Source organism: Chrysemys picta, chromosome 14, assembly GCF_011386835.1.
Source record: "Chrysemys picta bellii isolate R12L10 chromosome 14, ASM1138683v2, whole genome shotgun sequence".
Classification (NCBI taxonomy): Eukaryota; Metazoa; Chordata; order Testudines; family Emydidae; genus Chrysemys; species Chrysemys picta.
The window spans coordinates 2,887,301-2,904,758 of NC_088804.1; the positions used below are offsets into that span (position 1 = coordinate 2,887,301).

A 17,458-nucleotide genomic window follows, 5' to 3' on the forward strand; every position below is an offset into this window, starting at 1 on the left:
CATACTGTACTGCCCAGTGCAGCAGTCTGAGAGCTGACCTTGTTCGTGAAGACAGAGGCAAAAAAATCATTGAGTACATTAGCTTTTTCCACATCCTCGGTCACTAGGTTGCCTCCCTCATTCAGTAAGGGGCCCACACTTTCCTTGACCTTCTTCTTGTTGCTAACATACCTGTACAAACCCTTCTTGTTACTCTTAACATCCCTTGCTAGCTGCAACTCCAAGTGTGATTTGGCCTTCCTGATTTCACTCCTGCATGCCTGAGCAATATTTTTATACTCCTCCCTGGTCTTTTATCCAAGCTTCCACTTCTTGTAAGCTTCTTTTTTGTGTTTAAGATCAGCAAGGATTTCACTGTTAAGCCAAGCTGGTCGCCTGCCATATTTACTATTCTTTCTACACGTCGGGATGGTTTGTTCCCAAAGATCACTGAAGATGTTGTTCAGAAAAGAAAACGTTTATATTGTATTGTTTATTTCAAATTTCTTAGAAATAATAAAACTGTCATACAACTTTATACGATTCTTCGCCTGCCAGAGAGTTTTTAGTGTTTGCCAGACACCTGGCAACGCCTCCGTTCTGTCAGTTTGTTGCTGTTTGGCCTCAGTGACTGAGCAGTTGAAAGCTTCAGGATTGCAGCAAGGTGTGCAGCAGAGAGTTGTGTTCGGTATTTTGACTTGTTTATAGTCGTTGTGGGGAAAAAAGTGATGCGGCCTCCATGGCTGACTCTGCCCAGCAACTAGTGATGGTATCTCTGTCCCTCTCCCCCAGCCAATGGGAGCTACGAGAGGCGGCGCCTACAGCGAACATTGCCGGCAGCTTGTCTGCCTGCGTCTCTCCTCCAGGGGCCACAGTGGGGAGGTTCTTGGGCCGCGGGTGGAGACCCCTGCTTTACACCTTTATTTTCAGTCTGAATTTGTCTAGTGACAAGTTGCAGCTGTTGGAGCGTGCAGTGCACCCTCCCCGGGAATCTGCGGAGCGTGACCGGCGTTCTCTCGAAGCCGATCGCAGGTAACGTCTTCCAATGGCTAAATCTACATGGAAGAAATCCAGTCTCCACTCTTCAGGTTCAGGGCCCCCCCTAGCCAGGGGCATGCTGCGCACAAAGGGGGGCACAGCGGGTGCCCTCTAAAGACAGTGACATTTCACTGCCTGCACCGGTCTGTCTGCAAAGAGTGGCCTAACTTGCCCCCTCTCTCTTTGTGGTGCTCCACATTTCCAGACTGCGGGCAGGTGCTCTTCGGGGACGCTGTGTCTCGTTACTGAAGAGTCCGTTAAATCAGCCAGTGAAACCCAGGCTTCTGAGCTTTATGGATCACTTCGGCACAGCAGGGGCAGCCACATGGTGCTGACTAAGGCCCTCGTCCTGCAAACACTAAGCATCTGCGGCACGTGGGCCACACGAAATCGGTTCAGTATAAAACCTGGACTCAGCCCTTCAGGGAAGAGCTCTTCTTTTGTCGGCCCAAAGTCCTGGACAAGAAGCTAAGGAGTTACTGGGGCCTAGTACAGTGCCGGTTTGCTTTGGATGTAGTCTCTGTGGGTACGTCTACAGAGCAAAAAAACCCCCACGTCAGCGAGTCTGAACTTGGGTCTACCGACTTGGACTTGCTTTACAGCCCTAAAAATAGCCATGTCGTGGTTCCTGCTCAGGCTGGAGCTCGGCTCCGAAGCCGGGGACGGGTAGTTTTCAGAGCCTGGGCTCCAGCCCTGTAGCCCTGGGCTCTGAGACTTGCTGCGGCAGGTGTTTATTTTGCAGTGTAGACGGACGCTATATGGGGAGAGATGGAACAGTAAAGATAAGCTGCTGCCTCTGCAGTCCCAGCTGGGCGGTGCTAAGGCAGGAGGACAAATTTCCATTTACTTCTAGCCCCTAGACTGAAAGCTCTCTGGAGCCAGAGCTGCCCACCCCGTTGCCTTCTGACGTGCCAAGCACACTGTGGGTACCTAACAAGTAACGTTGAGCCAATGAGTCACTCCAGGGATACAGGGTCATTCTGTCAGCACTGGACACTACGATCCACTCTAGTCGCTCATGGGGCTGTAGGAGCAGCCAGTGGGAGCGGGAGGAGAGTTCTCAAGCAGAATATTTCACAAAGCCCCCTGCCCATGTGCAAAATCTCTAGCACAGAGGCCAGGTAGAAAGAGCTGTGGGATAAAGTGGTTTGTTGCCTGTACAATGCCCAGACATGTCAGCAGGTGGGATTCCAGGCTAATGGTGATCTCATTTCTATAGCATCGTTGATCCAGGAGGGTCCAATGGATCTGTGGCCACATTCTCTCTTGGTGTAAATAGATAAAACTCCACTGATGTCGATGGAGCTCTGTACTTACACCCACAGAGCACTCATTTAAAAGATAGAATCATTTTTCCCAATCACTGAAATGCAGCCACCTCTGGGTGGATTAGGGCAGTATTTGAATAGCACAGAGCACCAGCTTTAGAATAATACAATGATGTTTAAACTACTGGGGCAGTTAAGGTAGATGACATGTCACACACTATGGGAATTCAGGCAGTAGCCTAGGGCTAACACCTTAGAATACAGGGATCCAATAAGATAAAGTGAATCGATCACTAGGCAGACAGAGTCGCTGTCTCACCATAAACATCCAATATTTAGAGTAAATGATACCGTCCCAATCTGCCATCCCAGAATGCAGGACACTAGCTGCCGAGTTTAGGTCCAGGGTGCCCCTTGCCTAAGAGCTCACAGAGCGTTGGCTGTAATTACCTCTTGGAGGGGAAGTTTCTACCTACCCCTGGAATGGAGCGAATGGCTTATCCCCTGATGCAGGCTGGCTTATGCCAGTTATTGATGTTTAGCCTTTTTTAAGATTTTGTATTTGAGGCCTGTGATGGGGTGTTTACCTCACACAAGGCAGAGCAGGTTAAATTAGACTAATTAACCTGAAGGGCTGCACCTGAGGGAGAGCCAGGGCTTGAGAGGCTGAGAAGGAACAGGGAGGTGGGGGGGCTGACATAAAGTCAGGAAGTTCCCAGCAGAAATGGAGTTGGGCTGGTAAATGGTAGGAAGGGTCTAGGGAGAGAGCAGCTGGGTCTGGAAGAAGGCAGATCACAGTTGCTAGACATCGGGTCTCTGGACTGGAACCCAGAGTAGAGAGTGGGCCTAGGTTCCACTACCAGCATCTAGGACAGGGGTGGGCAAATTTTTTTGGGCCGAGGGCCACATCTGGGTGGGGAAATTGTATGCAGGGCTGGGGCAGGGGGTTGGGGTGTGGGAGGGGGTATGGTGTGTGCAGGAAGGGGCTCAGGGCAAGGGATTGGGGCAGAGGTGGGGTGTGGGGTATATGAGGGGGCTCAGGGAAGAGGATTGGAGTACAGGAGGGGTGTGAAGTGCAGGCAGGGGGCTCAGGGCAGGGGGTGTGGGGTGCAGGAGGGGGCTCAGGGCAGGGGGTTGGGGTGCAGGAGGGGTGTGAGGTGTATGAGGGGGCTCAGGGCAGGGGCTGTGGGGTGCAGGAGGGCTGTGGGGTGCAGGAGGGGGCTCAGGGCAGGGGGTGTGGGGTGCAGGAAGGGGCTTAGGGCAGGGAGTTGGGGTGCAGGAGGGGTGTGCAGTGCAGGCAGGGGGCTCAGGGCAGGGGGTGTGGGGTGCAGGAAGGGGCTCAGGGCAGGGTGTTGGGGTGCAGGAAGGGGCTCAGGGCAGGGGGTGTGGGGTGCAGGAGGGGTGTGGGGCGTATGAGGGGGCTCAGGGCAGGGGGTGTGGGGTGCAGGAGGGCTGTGGGGTGCAGGAAGGGGCTCAGGGCAGGGGGTGTGGGGTGCAGGAGAGGTGTGGGGCGTATGAGGGGGCTCAGGGCAGGGGGTGTGGGGTGCAGGAGGGCTGTGGGGTGCAGGAAGGGGCTCAGGGCGGGGGTGTGGGGTGCAGGAGGGCTGTGGGGTGCAGGAAGGGGCTCAGGGCAGGGGGTTGGTGTGCAGGAGGGCTGTGGGGTGCAGGAAGGGGCTCAGGGCAGGGGGTGTGGGGTGCAGGAGGGGTGTGGGGTGCAGGAAGGGGCTCAGGGCAGGGGGTTGGGGTGCAGGAGGGGTGTGGGGTGTATGCGGGGGCTTAGGGCAGGGAGTTGGGGTGCAGGAGGGGTGTGCAGTGCAGGCAGGGGGCTCAGGGCAGGGGGTTGGGGTGCAGGAGGGGTGTGGGGCGTATGAGGGGGCTCAGGGCAGGGGGTGTGGGGTGCAGGAGGGCTGTGGGGTGCAGGAAGGGGCTCAGGGCAGGGGGTGTGGGGTGCAGGAGAGGTGTGGGGTGCAGGAAGGGGCTCAGGGCAGGGGGTTGGTGTGCAGGAAGGGGCTCAGGGCAGGGGGTGTGGGGTGCAGGAGAGGTGTGGGGTGCAGGAAGGGGCTCAGGGCAGGGGGTTGGGTGCAGGAGGGGTGTGAGGTGTATGAGGGGGCTCAGGGCAGGGGGTGTGGGGTGCAGGAGAGGTGTGGGGTGCAGGAAGGGGCTCAGGGCAGGGGGTTGGGTGCAGGAGGGGTGTGAGGTGTATGAGGGGGCTCAGGGCAGGGGCTGTGGGGTGCAGGAGGGCTGTGGGGTGCAGGAAGGAGCTCAGGGCAGGAGGGGTGTGGGGGGCAGGAGGGGTGTGGGGGGCAGGAAGGGGCTTAGGACAGGGGGTTGGGGTGCAGGAGGGGTGTGGGGTGTATGAGGGGGCTTAGGGCAGGGAGTTGGGGTGCAGGAGGGGTGTGCAGTGCAGGCAGCAGGCTTAGGGCAGGGAGTTGGGGGGTGGCGTGCAGGAAGGGTTTGGGCTCTGGCGTGGCAGTGGCGTGCACCGGGGCCAGGGCAGGCTCCCTGCACGCCTGCCCTGGCCCCGGCCCCGGCCCCGCACTGCTCCAGGAAGCGCTGCAGGGGGTGGGGTGGAGGGCTCCCTGTGCACTGCCCTTGCTGCGCCTCCAGGTACCTCCCCGGAAGCTCCCATTGGCTGCAGTTCCCCATTCCTGGCCAATGGGAGCTGCGGGGGGCGGTGCCTGGCGGCAAGGGCAACACACGGAGCCCTCTAGTGTAGACCTTCCTGAAGTTTCTCGATGGCATCGTGGCAGGTGTGCTTGTGTTACAAATTAAAGGATGTTATTTCTAGGCTACGGCTACACTAGAGAGTTTACGGTGGTGGAGCTGCACTGCTGTAAGCTAATGTAACCGCTCTAAGCTGATGGGAGAGAGCTCTCCCGTCAGCTTCACGACTCCCGCCCTGTGAGCGGTGCTGGTTATGTCGGCAGGAGAAGCTCTCCCGCCAGCATAGTGCTGTCTACCCCGGTGCTTAGGTTGGTGTAACTTACGTTGCTGTTTCACACCCCTGAGTGACTTAAGTTATACTGCAGTAAGGGCTAGTGTGGTCACAGCCTTGCTGTCAGTTCACTAAGGGCAAAGAGAATCAAGGTGGGATCTTTCTCATGCATCATCACCTGTAAAGATGTTCCTAAGGCCAAATTAACCCCCCTAATACCTGTGCAATCCTATTGTCTTCAGATCAGGTCCTCAGTTACATTTGTGCAATCACCCTGCCATCCCTGGGTTTGCACAGGTGTCCATGATTAGAACTTAGAACAGTTCTATTGATGGTGCACATGGGAGAACAGACGACGCAGCTCACTCCCTGCCATGTCAACACAGTGCCGACCTAGCACCAGGAACAAGATGAGAGCTTATTTTTATCCGCTAACTCAAGCGGATATGCTGGAGAGAAAACCACTCAGGCCCCTGTTCTGCCTTGCCCTTTGTAGTCTCTCATATACCTGTGCTAAGTGAGTGTCAGATGCTACCAAATCACAGTTGTAGGGCTAAATTCTCTGCAGGCATATTACCACTGACCTTAGTGGAGTTATCAGCAATCATTTGCCCCCTGGTGTTATGCCCCCGGGTGTTATGCCCCCCTCAGACAGATATAAGTGATGATAAACACGCAAGGAGAAAATCTGATGAGTAAGAAATCATTCTTGCGTAGTTTCTTTGCAAACTAGAGCCAGAGTTTTAAGACACTGGCAGTGGGACAAGCCAGCCCCATGGCTGCTGCAGGACCACAGAAACACTGACCAGCCTTCAACCCTAATCATGAATCTGGAGTTCGGATGGCAAAACGTAACAAAATATCCCCCTATGGAGTCAGATTTTCAGAAGAGCTCAGGGCTGGATTTCAAGTGAGATATTTTGCACTGAAACTCTTCTGAGGGAAGATTAGGGTTTTGACTAAATTATTATTTTTTTAAATTAAAAGTATCTGCTTTCCACAGGGAAATTCTAATTCTCACCCTCTCCGCCCCCATTGAAAGCTGAATACCCAAATACCGAAATCCTTCAATTCAGAATTGCTGCTGTGGTGCCTCGTTTGAGAGCCTCATGCTTCCATTCTCTTCTATGGACTGGTCTCTCTGGTCAGACTACATTTCCCATGATGCAGCAAATCCAGCAACTGCCATGATGTACTACCTATCCTCACCAAGGGAGGAGATGGTGATGCGTCATGGGAGAGGTAGTCTGACCAGGGAGCCCAGCCTATAAATGAGAATGGGATCACAAGGCATCTGAACTACAACTCCCACTATGCACCACAACATCACTTGTTTTTTTGCAAACACCCCACCTCCAAAACCCCCTTAATTTTCTGTGGAACCCCTCCCCAACCACCACCACTTTCCGAACAGTTCTGCTCAGTACCCAGCACCTTCTATTCCTGTGACTCTTCAGGAGAGATTTTCAACTGAGCGCAGCACCCAGTGTGCTGAGCACTTAGGCACCAGCTTGATTTTTCCAAACTGGGAGCTGAGCTCTTTTGAAAACCTCATGCTTATTTGCTTGCAGATGTGGCCTTCATCGTCCTGGAGAAAAAGAGATCCAAGCGCAGCCTGTCAGCCCCGGTAGTAGTACTTAAGTTTATTTGTAAACTGTTCTTTGGTAAACAATAAGACAGAACTTGAAAAGAATTAAAAAAAAAAAAAAGAGACAAAGAAAAATGATTCACTCCAGATTCAGGAATGCACAGGAAACAAACTATGCCAACGCAAGACACAGGCTGTACCCAGGAAGAGAACTGGACTATCACCCTACTGAATACTTAGCCTAAATCACAGAGCCACTGGTGGATGAGGTCATGCATCACTGCCCCGCTCACTACTGTTGGCAAAGATTCTGTGACCTGGGTCACAAGCAGATCAGCAGGTCTAGCCTGGGGGGGTTGGAGTTGATTGGTCAGGGACCCACCCAGTTGCTCTCCCTCCTCACCTGCTCGCGCTTGCCCTCTCTAGTCATCTTTGTGGAAGGTGGCAGGGTGGGGGAGGTTTTGGAGGAGTGGGGGTGTTGCCTCTTTACAGGGGCGGCTCATTGCAGAGTACAATTTCCAGTTCCTTGCGGTAGAGCTTCCCCCCATCGGAGAGGTTCATGATGCTCTTTCTGTAGTTGGTGAGCTGCTGGATGTTCATTTCCTGGCAGGCGGGAACAGAAAGGAACATGATATAGAATGGCGGCATACACAGGACTAGATTTGAGCTGGCCTTTGAAGTGGGGTTCAAGGACCTCCCAGATAGGGTTGCTGACTTGGAGTGTCTGGTTTTTAAATATTACCACCAGCAATGCCAGAACCTCCCCTGCTCCGCCCCACCCCACCCCCATCACTTGCTGCTTTTCCTCTCCCACCCCCACCCGCCTGGGTCAGGAGGGACTCGCCCGCAGAGCTGGGGGTGGGAGCTGCAGCCACCCGACATAGGCAGGAGGCAGCCACAGCTGAGTAGGGGCTGGAGCGGGTGAAGACCCGGCACCTCCCCCATCTGCAGCAGCCAGACTTTGGGGGTCCAGTCAGTAGATCTGACTGGACACTGTCTGGTCCCCTTTTTGACTGGACTTTCTGGTTGAAAACCAGGCACCTGGCTACCCTACTCCCAGAGCGGAAGGATTTGGGGGATTGTAAGTCGCAGGGATCATGGGCACTGTAGGCTGGTAGCAAAGCATGCTGGGAAGAGAGGCAGAATAAAGGTTGCTTGTGGCAGTTCCCCCTAGTGAGGAAAAAAGAGGAGAGTTGTATCTCTCCATGGGAGGAAGCTTGGATGTGGGGAGACCTTGAGAAGGAGGGAGCAGAACCCCTCATAGGAGACCCTTGGGTGGAGGGCTAACGCCACTCAGCCAGCAAGGGGAAATGGACAGCGGCTGTGACTGAAGGCAAGAGGTGAGTTGCTTTATTCCTGAGTGGGGGCCAGGCCCAGAGGCTCTAACTCCGCCGTGGTTTGCCACTGCAACGCCACTGAGAGCAGTGCAGTTTCCCCAGCGTAAGGTGGGAGCAAGGTGGGTAAATCAGGCCCAGTCTCTGCATTTGGCCTACAAACTTGCTGTAGTTCACTTTGTACTCTTTCCCTAAGTACCGCTGGGACGCTGCAAAACAGCTGGAGCAGCTGGCCGTACTCTGGCTAGAGTGACCCTCACCCCTGCACAGAGAGTCAGAAGCACCGAACTCTTAGAGCGGAGCAGATGTGGGACTTCAGTGGAGCACAGGCCTCTGCACAGAGGCAAACTTTGTGCACTGAGTGGCTTGCAGGTAAGCACCCATGTCCTGACTTGGCAATGGGCCACATTCACCACTGCACAGTGCAATGGCATCTTGGCTGGGTCATCTGCAGGGACTGGACTTGGACCTGTGGATCTAAAAACACGAGCCAATGCTGCCTAAGCTTCATACTAATAAACCTGCTTACTGGCAGGAGCAGCTTCCTTTGTGCCACTCTATCGAGCAGCACCTTGCACTGCTGCAAAGGGTCAAGCAAGTGCAGGGCAACAGTGATTCAAGCGCCTGGCCTCCGCTGTTCCTACATTCCTCAGGGCAGACATTGCTGAGCACTGTGCAGGCTTCTTCACAGCCACCCGATCGGGTGCTGAGCAAACCCAGATGCCCAGCACTAGCACGCTGGCCCACCTTCTGCACCCTGCAGGATTGAACCCTCACTGACACGACCAGCTAGGACACCCGCATGTTAACCTTTGGGCCAGATCCTCCAGTGCAGCTTCTAGGCACCACATGGGTCTGCAGCCAGGTTTCCCCAGGCTTGCCGCAGGTGTAAAGGATGACCCTGTGGTTCACTGATCCGTGCCTAAGGCACTGCCCTGCACTTCATCCACACAAGACACAGACTAGTCGCGGAGGACGCAACAGCTGCTAGGGCAGACTAGGGAGCAAAGCTGCTCTAGTGGATTTGCCCATTGACTTGAACAGGAGCAGCCCTTAGGTTTGTCTCCATTTGCTCCTTGTCAGCTCACCTTCTTGTTCTTCTCATAGAGGTCTTTCAAAAGGGCATCCAGCTCGTTCTCATCAATGAAGCCGCTCCCATCCTGGTTAGCAAGAGCAGGAGAATACACACATTAGGGGACACTTCATCCAACCCAAGGGGCCCTGCAATCATCTCCCTGCCTCTGCTCCCTAGGGCCGCAGTGGCCTTGCTGTCAATCACCACTGAACGGCTCAGACCTGCCATTCCCCTGGATCGCTCTCAGGTTTGGGGGCCTGGAAGCTACAGGAAACCCAACACAGCTGCACTCTCTTTAGTCCAGAGGGCAGCAGTGGGGAACTGGTTTCACTTTTGACTGTGTTCATAATGTGATGATGTCACCAGTGCAGACATTGCCACTCTCACTGGGGTAAGGCCCTGAGTCAAAGCCCAGTGCAGGCACCAGAAAGGCTTTGAGTATATGGCCTGGTCCAGCGCCCACTGGCATGACTCCATTGAAATCAAGGGAGTTACACTAGTATAAGTGACAGGAGAATCTCTATAGCCAGCTCTACTTGCTATAAAGATCTGCAGCAACAGTGGTCCAGAAAAGCAGGATTTCATTATTATTCTGTCTCTAAATCCACATATCCCCTGTGTTCAGGTGGGTGGCAGATCCCTGGATTCACAGACTCTTTAAAATGTGCTCTTCTGTCCTCTGTGGGCAGAACTCCCCTGCTCACATTGAAACATCGAATCATAGAATCATAGAATATCAGGGTTGGAAGGGACCTCAGGAGGTCATCTAGTCCAACCCCCTGCTCAAAGCAAGACCAATTCCCAGCTAAATCATCCCAGCCAGGGCTTTGTCAAGCTGGGCCTTAAAAACCTCTAAGGAAAGAGATTCCACCACCTCCCTAGGTAACCCATTCCAGTGCTTCACCACCCTCCTAGTGAAATAGTGTTTCCTAATATCCAACCTAGACCTCCCCCCACTGCAACTTGAGACCATTGCTCCTTGTTCTGTCATCTGCCACCACTGAGAACAGCCGAGCTCCATCCTCTTTGGAACCCGCCTTCAGGTAGTTGAAGGCTGCTATCAAATCCCCCCTCATTCTTCTCTTCTGGAGACTAAACAATCCCAGTTCCCTCAGCCTCTCCTCATAAGTCATGTGCTCCAGACCCCTAATCATTTTTGTTGCCCTCCGCTGGACTCTCCAATTTTTCCACATCCTTCTTGTAGTGTGGGGCCCAAAACTGGACACAGTATTCCAGATGAGGCCTCACCAATGTTGAATAAAGGGGAATGATCATGTCCCTCGATCTGCTGGCAATGCCCCTACTTATACAGCCCAAAATGCTGTTAGCCTTCTTGGCAACAAGAGCACACTGTTGACTCATATCCAGCTTCTCGTCCACTGTGACCCCTAGGTCCTTTTCTGCAGAACTGCTACCTAGCCATTCGGTCCCTAATCTGTAGCAGTGAATAGGATTCTTCCGTCCTAAGTGCAGGACTCTGCACTTGTCCTTGTTGAACCTCATCAGGTTTTTTTCGGCCCAATCCTCTAATCTGTCTAGGTCCCTCTGTATCCGATCCCTACACTCTAGTGTATCTACCACGCCTCCTAGTTTAGTGTCATCTGCAAACTTGCTGAGAGTGCAGTCTACACCATCCTCCAGATCATTAATAAAGATATTAAACAAGACCGGCCCCAGGACCGACCCTTGGGGCACTCCACTTGAAACCGGCTGCCAACTAGACATGGAGCCATTGATCACTACCCGTTGAGCCCGACGATCTAGCCAGCTTTCTATCCACCTTACAGTCCATTCATCCAGCCCATACTTCTTTAACTTGGCGGCAAGAATACTGTGGGAGACAGTATCAAAAGCTTTGCTAAAGTCAAGGAATAACACATCCACTGCTTTCCCCTCATCCACAGAGTCAGTTATCTCGTCATAGAAGGCAATTAGGTTAGTCAGGCACGACTTGCCCTTGGTGAATCCATGCTGACTGTTCCTGATCACTTTCCTCTCCTCGAAGTGTTTCATAATTGATTCCTTGACTCTTGAAACAAGAGTCTTCTCCGCACCCCTTCCATGAGCAGAGCGGTTGGCTACGTGCTGCGGGCCAGAGCCCCAGCTAGCCTCCATTAGCATAATTATGTGCAACTCAGTGGAGCCCTGCGGATTGACACCAGCAGAGGCTCTGCCTATGACGGTGAATGGGAGAAAATGCCAAAATGCCTTTCCCAGTCGCAGCAGGCTAGAGAGAATAGGGGAAATAAAGTGCTAGGAAGAGTTCTTCCTGGACCAAGCTCATGGGATTTCCGATCCCCTTGTGCTTCCCCTTCTCCCCCACCCCATCCACGCAAGCCTCTTACCTTGTCATAAAATGCAAAGATAGCATTGAATTCCTCGGTGGCTAGTTTCATTCCCTGGACAATGACAGGAAGAATAAAGAAATGAGCCACGCACACAGGGAGGGAGGAAGGGGAAAACAATCAAAGGGGAAAAAAGTGAGCAATCTTTTTTTACCTGAAATTTAAGTAGGAAGTTCTCCTGCACAGGTAAGAGTCTGCAGAGAGATTGTGAAAGGGTAAATCAGGAGCTGAGTGGAGACACTCACCCGGCACATGTGGCCACGGTGCGGGGAGGGTTTGGTCCTCAGAGCTCTGCACAGATGCTGCCCTGGAGAGATCGGCTTTGCCTGCTCTTCTGTGGATGTACCTCACTCAAGCTAGTTAGTGGATCCCTGTAAAGATGGGCCTACAGTCTGCACCAACCGGCTTCTGAATGGAGGCCTCCCTGTTTTCCCACTCAGCCCTCTCAGGAAGGGCATGGTCCTCCAGTCAGGGAGACCGAGGGTTAAAAGCTGTTGAGATTGATTGGATGGTCACAGACCAGACTCCAGTGGATGTTTGTCTGCAACCTGATTTGGCATGATTAGGAGTCAGGCCAGATTTGGAATAGCAACGGGTGCTACAGGTTGGCATCGAGGTGTATTGGCAGAATTGGGCAGGAAGCAGTTTGTTTGTACTACAGTCTGCCAGGCTGCAGCTATTGGTCATTAATCTCCAGTCATGGGCAGTGGGGGGCAATGTTGTTCTTTTACAGAGGCCATAAGGCCAACGGTATTAGCCCTCCTGGAATGCTTTTTCTGCAGCTGGGCAAGCCATAGTATTCTCTTCCACTCCTGGTGCGGATTCCTCTCTGGCACTAGTGTGGTGAGAAGTCACTCCATGGAGCTCCATTGGTGCAAATGGGAAGGGAGTCAGGCTCCTGGACTTTAACAGCAGTAGGGTGTGAAGCCCTTCGTTTAGCATGGCTTTGAGGCAGGACTGGAGTGGCTTGTAGAACAAGTTCAGGGGATACCTGGCATGCAGATGGAGCTGTAATTCAGCAAGGGGGGAGATGGATTTGACTGGGGGGAGGGTCCATAGTTTTCTTTGGCTCTTGCAGGGGGAAGACTAAGAAGCCCAAGTAGCAAGCAGTGCAAGAGGACCCTTACCGGGACATCTCCGACAGGCCCAGCTTCCCGTCCCCATTCATATCGAACATGCGCAGCTGATGGGACACAAACCAGCAGTCTGTTAGTGACCGGCTCTTCCCTCCACCGGCGTCCCCAACTGGGATTGCAGCCGAGCCTTTGGCAAAGCAGGGGGTCAGCTGACAATGCCAGCTTTCTACAGGGGGTAGGGAAATGGGGCCTGTTAAATTCAGAGTCGTGGAGGAGGGAGGGTTGCCAGGTGTCCAGTTTTCGACTGGAAAGTTCAGTCAAAAAGGGAACCTGGCAGTGTCTGGTCACCTGCAGTAACATGACTCCGCCAATGCCGGACAGGAAGCGCAGCAGCTGCGGCGGGAGCCTGGAGGAGCTGCTCTCTGCTCAGCTGCTCATGGAGAGAAGTGGCTGGCTGCCTCTGCCATCTCCAGCAGACAGATTGGTGTGTGTGGGAATCCTGTCAGCCCCTGCCTGCCCTGCTCGGCCCTGATTTTCCCACCTGGCCTCTTGCTCCAGGGACTGACCCCCATCCCCTCCCTGCCCCACATGGGCAGGCAGGCACTGCGTCAGCTCCTCCCAGCCCAGCTCTGCAGGCGGCAGGTGAGTCCCAGGACGGGGGAGCGAGCAAGCGGGAGGCAGGGCCTAGGGGTGAGGCCTTGGGGGAAGGGGCAGGGGTGGGGCTGGGTGCCCGGTTTTCAGCAGTTAGAAAGTTGACAACCCCAGGAGGAGGGCAGGCCTGGTCCAGGGTGTGTTATGGGGAAAGCTCTCGTCAGCCAGATAAGCTTGAGTTTATAGCTAAGTGAACTGTAGGGAGAAAAGTTTGAGCCAAACTGTTCCCTAGTGTAACTGCAATGGGCAACCCCCAGGGATAGATTGGGCCTGTTATGTGTGTCTGCATTTTACACTTAGTAAAGCCTGGGACAGGTTTAACAATAGCAAACTCTTACATAGCACTTTTAATCAGTAGAGCTCAAAGCAATTTAAACAGGAGGCCACTATCATTGTCCCCATTATACAGACAGTGAAACTGAGGCACAAGAGGGGAAGGGACTTGCCTAAGGTCACCTAGCAGATCAATGTCAGAGCTGGGACAAGGACCCAGGTCTCCACACTTCCAGTCTAGTGCACTCTTCATTAGGACAAACTGAGACAGGTGAAACAAGTGCACTTTCCACATCACATGCCACTAGCCAGATTCTGTTGGGAATCTCAGCAGAGAGGCCAAGGAATTGCTGGGGGCCTAGACACCGAACTCCCCTTTCGTGCTAAGAGTGGACCTGTTGGGGCAGTGGGGGAAGCCTGCCCTGCTGCCAACCATTCTGTGGTTAGACACAGGCCTTTGTTCTCCAGGGCTAGCACCGGAGAACTTTGCACTGGCCCCAGCCTGCCCTTTCCTGTGACTGAAGGTCCCAGCCCAGGGGCGTGCTGCTCACGCTCCTACAACAGAACGGACTCGAGTTTCTGACCCAGATTTCTTACTGCCTGGGCATGCTGCAGAACAAGTGCACCCATCCTCTGAGGGCCTACCATTGCTGCTCTGGGAGTCCCCTCCACTCTTTTGGCTGGAAGATGGTAGCGGTGACCTTGGGGAGTCTCAGGGTCCTGAGACAGAAATAGAATTGCCCCAGCCCAAGCAGAAGATAGCATTCATCCCAGTGCTACAGGTGCTGGCCTTCTCTGCTACGGTCGCCATAAGCTCTTTGGGGCAGGTGTGTGTCCAGTGCATAGCACAACTGGGGCCTGAGCAGGCCTCTCAATGCTACCACAACACCTGTAGCAGAGAATACCTAGTAAGGCCAGGAGTTGCCCTGCAGCACATGGGCTCAGTCACTGGTGAGGAGGAGGAAAGTGCGAGGGGCTGAAGGAGCGGACGCAGGCTGGGGGAGCTCTCACTGCACCAGCTGAAGAGGAGGAGGGCTGTGGGGGGAGCTCTTTACCCAGACCAGAGGGAGGATGGGGGAGCATCTCTGATTTTAGCAGTGGAGGGAGGAGCGGTGTTCCCTCTACTCTAACCCCGATGCTTTTCACCCTTTTTCAGGCAGCTGGACTCATGCAGACTGACTCCTCGTCCCCACAGCTTCTGTGAGCTCGCTGCACGTCTGCTGCAGCTGCTTCCTCAGGCGCAGAATGGGCTCTGAACGGAGGGAGCTGGGTCAGCAGCAGCACCCCCCCCCCCGGGATTGGTCTCACTTACTATGGTCTGTGTATATTCTTGCAGCTTTGGCTCATCGTAGGGCTTGTTCGCTTTCTTTAACAGGTCTGACAGGAACCCCTGCGACAGGAGAGGACCACGTAAGATTCGTGTCGGTTACAAACCCTGGCTTACCAAGGCAGAACTCCCCCTGCCTTGCTGGAGTAAACCCATGCCCCTTGTTTTTCTTCACTGGGGAAAAAGGCACGTCCACTGCTGGGCAGTCTAGGAATGGCGCTGAGACGCGTCCCACCTGTCCAGTCAAGGGCTATAGCCACAATGCAAGAGCATGTCTGAAAAGGTTAGTGTGGGAACTTCAAGGGGTCAGTGGCTAGTACCTTGGCACCCCCATCGCTGTGCCAGTCTCAAAGCAGCGCAGTGCTTGGCACAAATTCCTCCAGGACTCAACCCGGGGAATGAGCGCTTAGAGTGGAGTGCCTGCTCCTTACATACTCCATAGGAAGTAGCGTCTCCTCTACCAGCCAGATTTAGCCCCAGTGTACAGCGACATCAATGGGGCTGGACCCACTTCCACTGGGGCTGAATTTGTCTTTAGGTTTGTTGGTGTTATCCGCAGTGAGCATTTCTCTCACAGCATCGCTCAGGAGATTAGGCATTTCTCACTCTGAATCCCCCCCAACGGAACCTTCTTAAAAGAGCTCTAAATTCCCTTCCAGAATGGGAATTGCTTGGTCCCCGCTTCACTCTATGTGCCTTGAGAAATACCCCGACCCAAAGGCAAAGTGCACCACAGCTCTGACTGACTCCAGTACAGCCATGCTGATATGCACCAGCGGAGGAGCTGGCTCCAAACGTTCTGCTGGCTCTTCACCCTCTGAAAGGCACATGGCACCCAGCCAAGGGGACTGGCCCAAATTATGTGCCCAGTCTCTCACGAGGTTTTTGAGATCAGGAGCACTTGAGCAACACATCGAGTAAGGCAAACCTAGGAGGAAGGGGCAGCTTCCAGCATTGTACACGTCTAATATCCTAAGATGCACTGAGAGTGACCTGCCATTTCACCGGAACAGGTGGTGTCAGCAGGCTCAGTGCAGAGAGCCCTCAACACTCCTGGCTGCTGATGGCAACTGAAGTTGCTCAGCGCTTTACAGGAACAGCCCATAGTTACGAAGGGAATGAAGCTTTCTTGAAATGAGGCCACTGGCTCTGAGAAGCCAGTCGATCACAGTAAGTGGGATTTTAAGATCAATATGTTAACACAGGCAGGCTGCAAACACTCTTATAATGTGGGGCAATATAAACAACACGCAGTGAAACCTGCCGTCAGCCACCATCCACGGGGCAAAGCAGAAACCAGTTGCGTACCTAGCAGCAGTGGCTCTCTAAAGACTACACCAAACTGCCACGGGAACTTTGGGGTTCCTTTACAGAGGTGACTTAAGACAATGCAATGCCGTCATGGAGCGGGTCCTGGGTGCAGATTCTACTGCTTGCATTTGTGCCACCCCATTGGCATTCAGTGCAGTTGCAGCGAAGTAACTGGGCAGGATTTGACCCTGGGTGAGTTTGGTGAGCTTTATTTCTAGTCGTTTCTGGACAGTTGCAGACCTCTGAGCTTTATCAGCTCATCTCCCCAAGCTACTCTAAGGTAGGACAGCTTCAGTAAGAGCCTCCCGTCTGCATCTGCCTTCACTGCATCTGCCTTCACTGCATCTGCCTTCACTGCATCTGCCTTCACTGCACGGCCCCTAGAGCTGCGTATCCAGAGCCCAGCTCTGCTGCTGCCAGAGCCAATGACAGTTTTCCCATTTGACCTCCATGGCAGCAGGAGTAGGTGCTATACAGTGAAGTACAATGCAGGCTGAAGTGATCAGGAGCTGCAAAGGGACAGTGTAACTCTCAAGCCTAGCGTCTTATAGACTGAGTGAACATAAGCTAGACACGAGCTGCGCCATGCACACGCTGCTTTTCTTAGCGAATGACTCGCAAGAGAGGTATGGTATGGTATAGAATGCCAGCCCCACCAACAGCACAGCCCTTTAAAGTTATATCTCCAAGACACTCTTCAGTCATCCCCCACCTTGAGTTCATTGGCTTCTATATACCCACTGCGGTCTGTGTCATATTTCCGCCAGGCCTGCAAGGGAAATGCCACACGTTAGTACAAGTGATTCCCCCACTGAAAAAAGTACTAGATTTTGGATAGTGAGACAGTGATAGCTCTTTGATCTAGAAGACAAAGGTATGAATGTGATCTAATGACTAGAAGCTGAAGCTAGACCAGTTCAGGCTAGAAATCAGGAGAAAATTTAATGCTTAGGGTAATTAACCATTGGAATCCAATTTACATAGGATTCTCCATCACTTGAAGTCTTTAAATCTAGATTGGATGTCTTTCTAGAAGATCATCTATAGGTCAAACAGAAGTTATGGGCTGGATGCAGAAATTACTTGGTGAGTTCTAGGGCCTGTGTTATACAGGTCAGACTAGATAGTCATAATGGTCCCTTCTGGCCATAGCAGCTTTATGACATACTCGTTGGGAATCCACTGATTTTACTGGGAACTGCATTCACTTAACATTGGGGCTGGATCTAGCCCAAGGTACCTATGTACACAGCAGTGA

General features: G+C 53.3%; 1 protein-coding gene across 1 annotated transcript in view; it reads right to left on the reverse strand.

Moving 5' to 3' along the window:
- Positions 1-6,843: 6,843 nt before the first annotated feature.
- The window catches only part of CALB2 (calbindin 2), a 52,448-nt gene continuing 41,833 nt past the window's right edge, over positions 6,844-17,458 (reverse strand). Inside the window, exons 5-11 of the mRNA XM_008174677.4 lie at positions 16,913-16,969; positions 14,875-14,952; positions 12,690-12,745; positions 11,717-11,756; positions 11,563-11,616; positions 9,231-9,302; positions 6,844-7,411 (exon numbers count right to left, since the gene is read on the reverse strand). Of these exons, the coding sequence (XP_008172899.1) occupies positions 7,295-7,411; positions 9,231-9,302; positions 11,563-11,616; positions 11,717-11,756; positions 12,690-12,745; positions 14,875-14,952; positions 16,913-16,969 (474 nt within the window). The 3' untranslated portion in view covers positions 6,844-7,294. The remainder of the gene's footprint in view (positions 7,412-9,230; positions 9,303-11,562; positions 11,617-11,716; positions 11,757-12,689; positions 12,746-14,874; positions 14,953-16,912; positions 16,970-17,458) is intronic.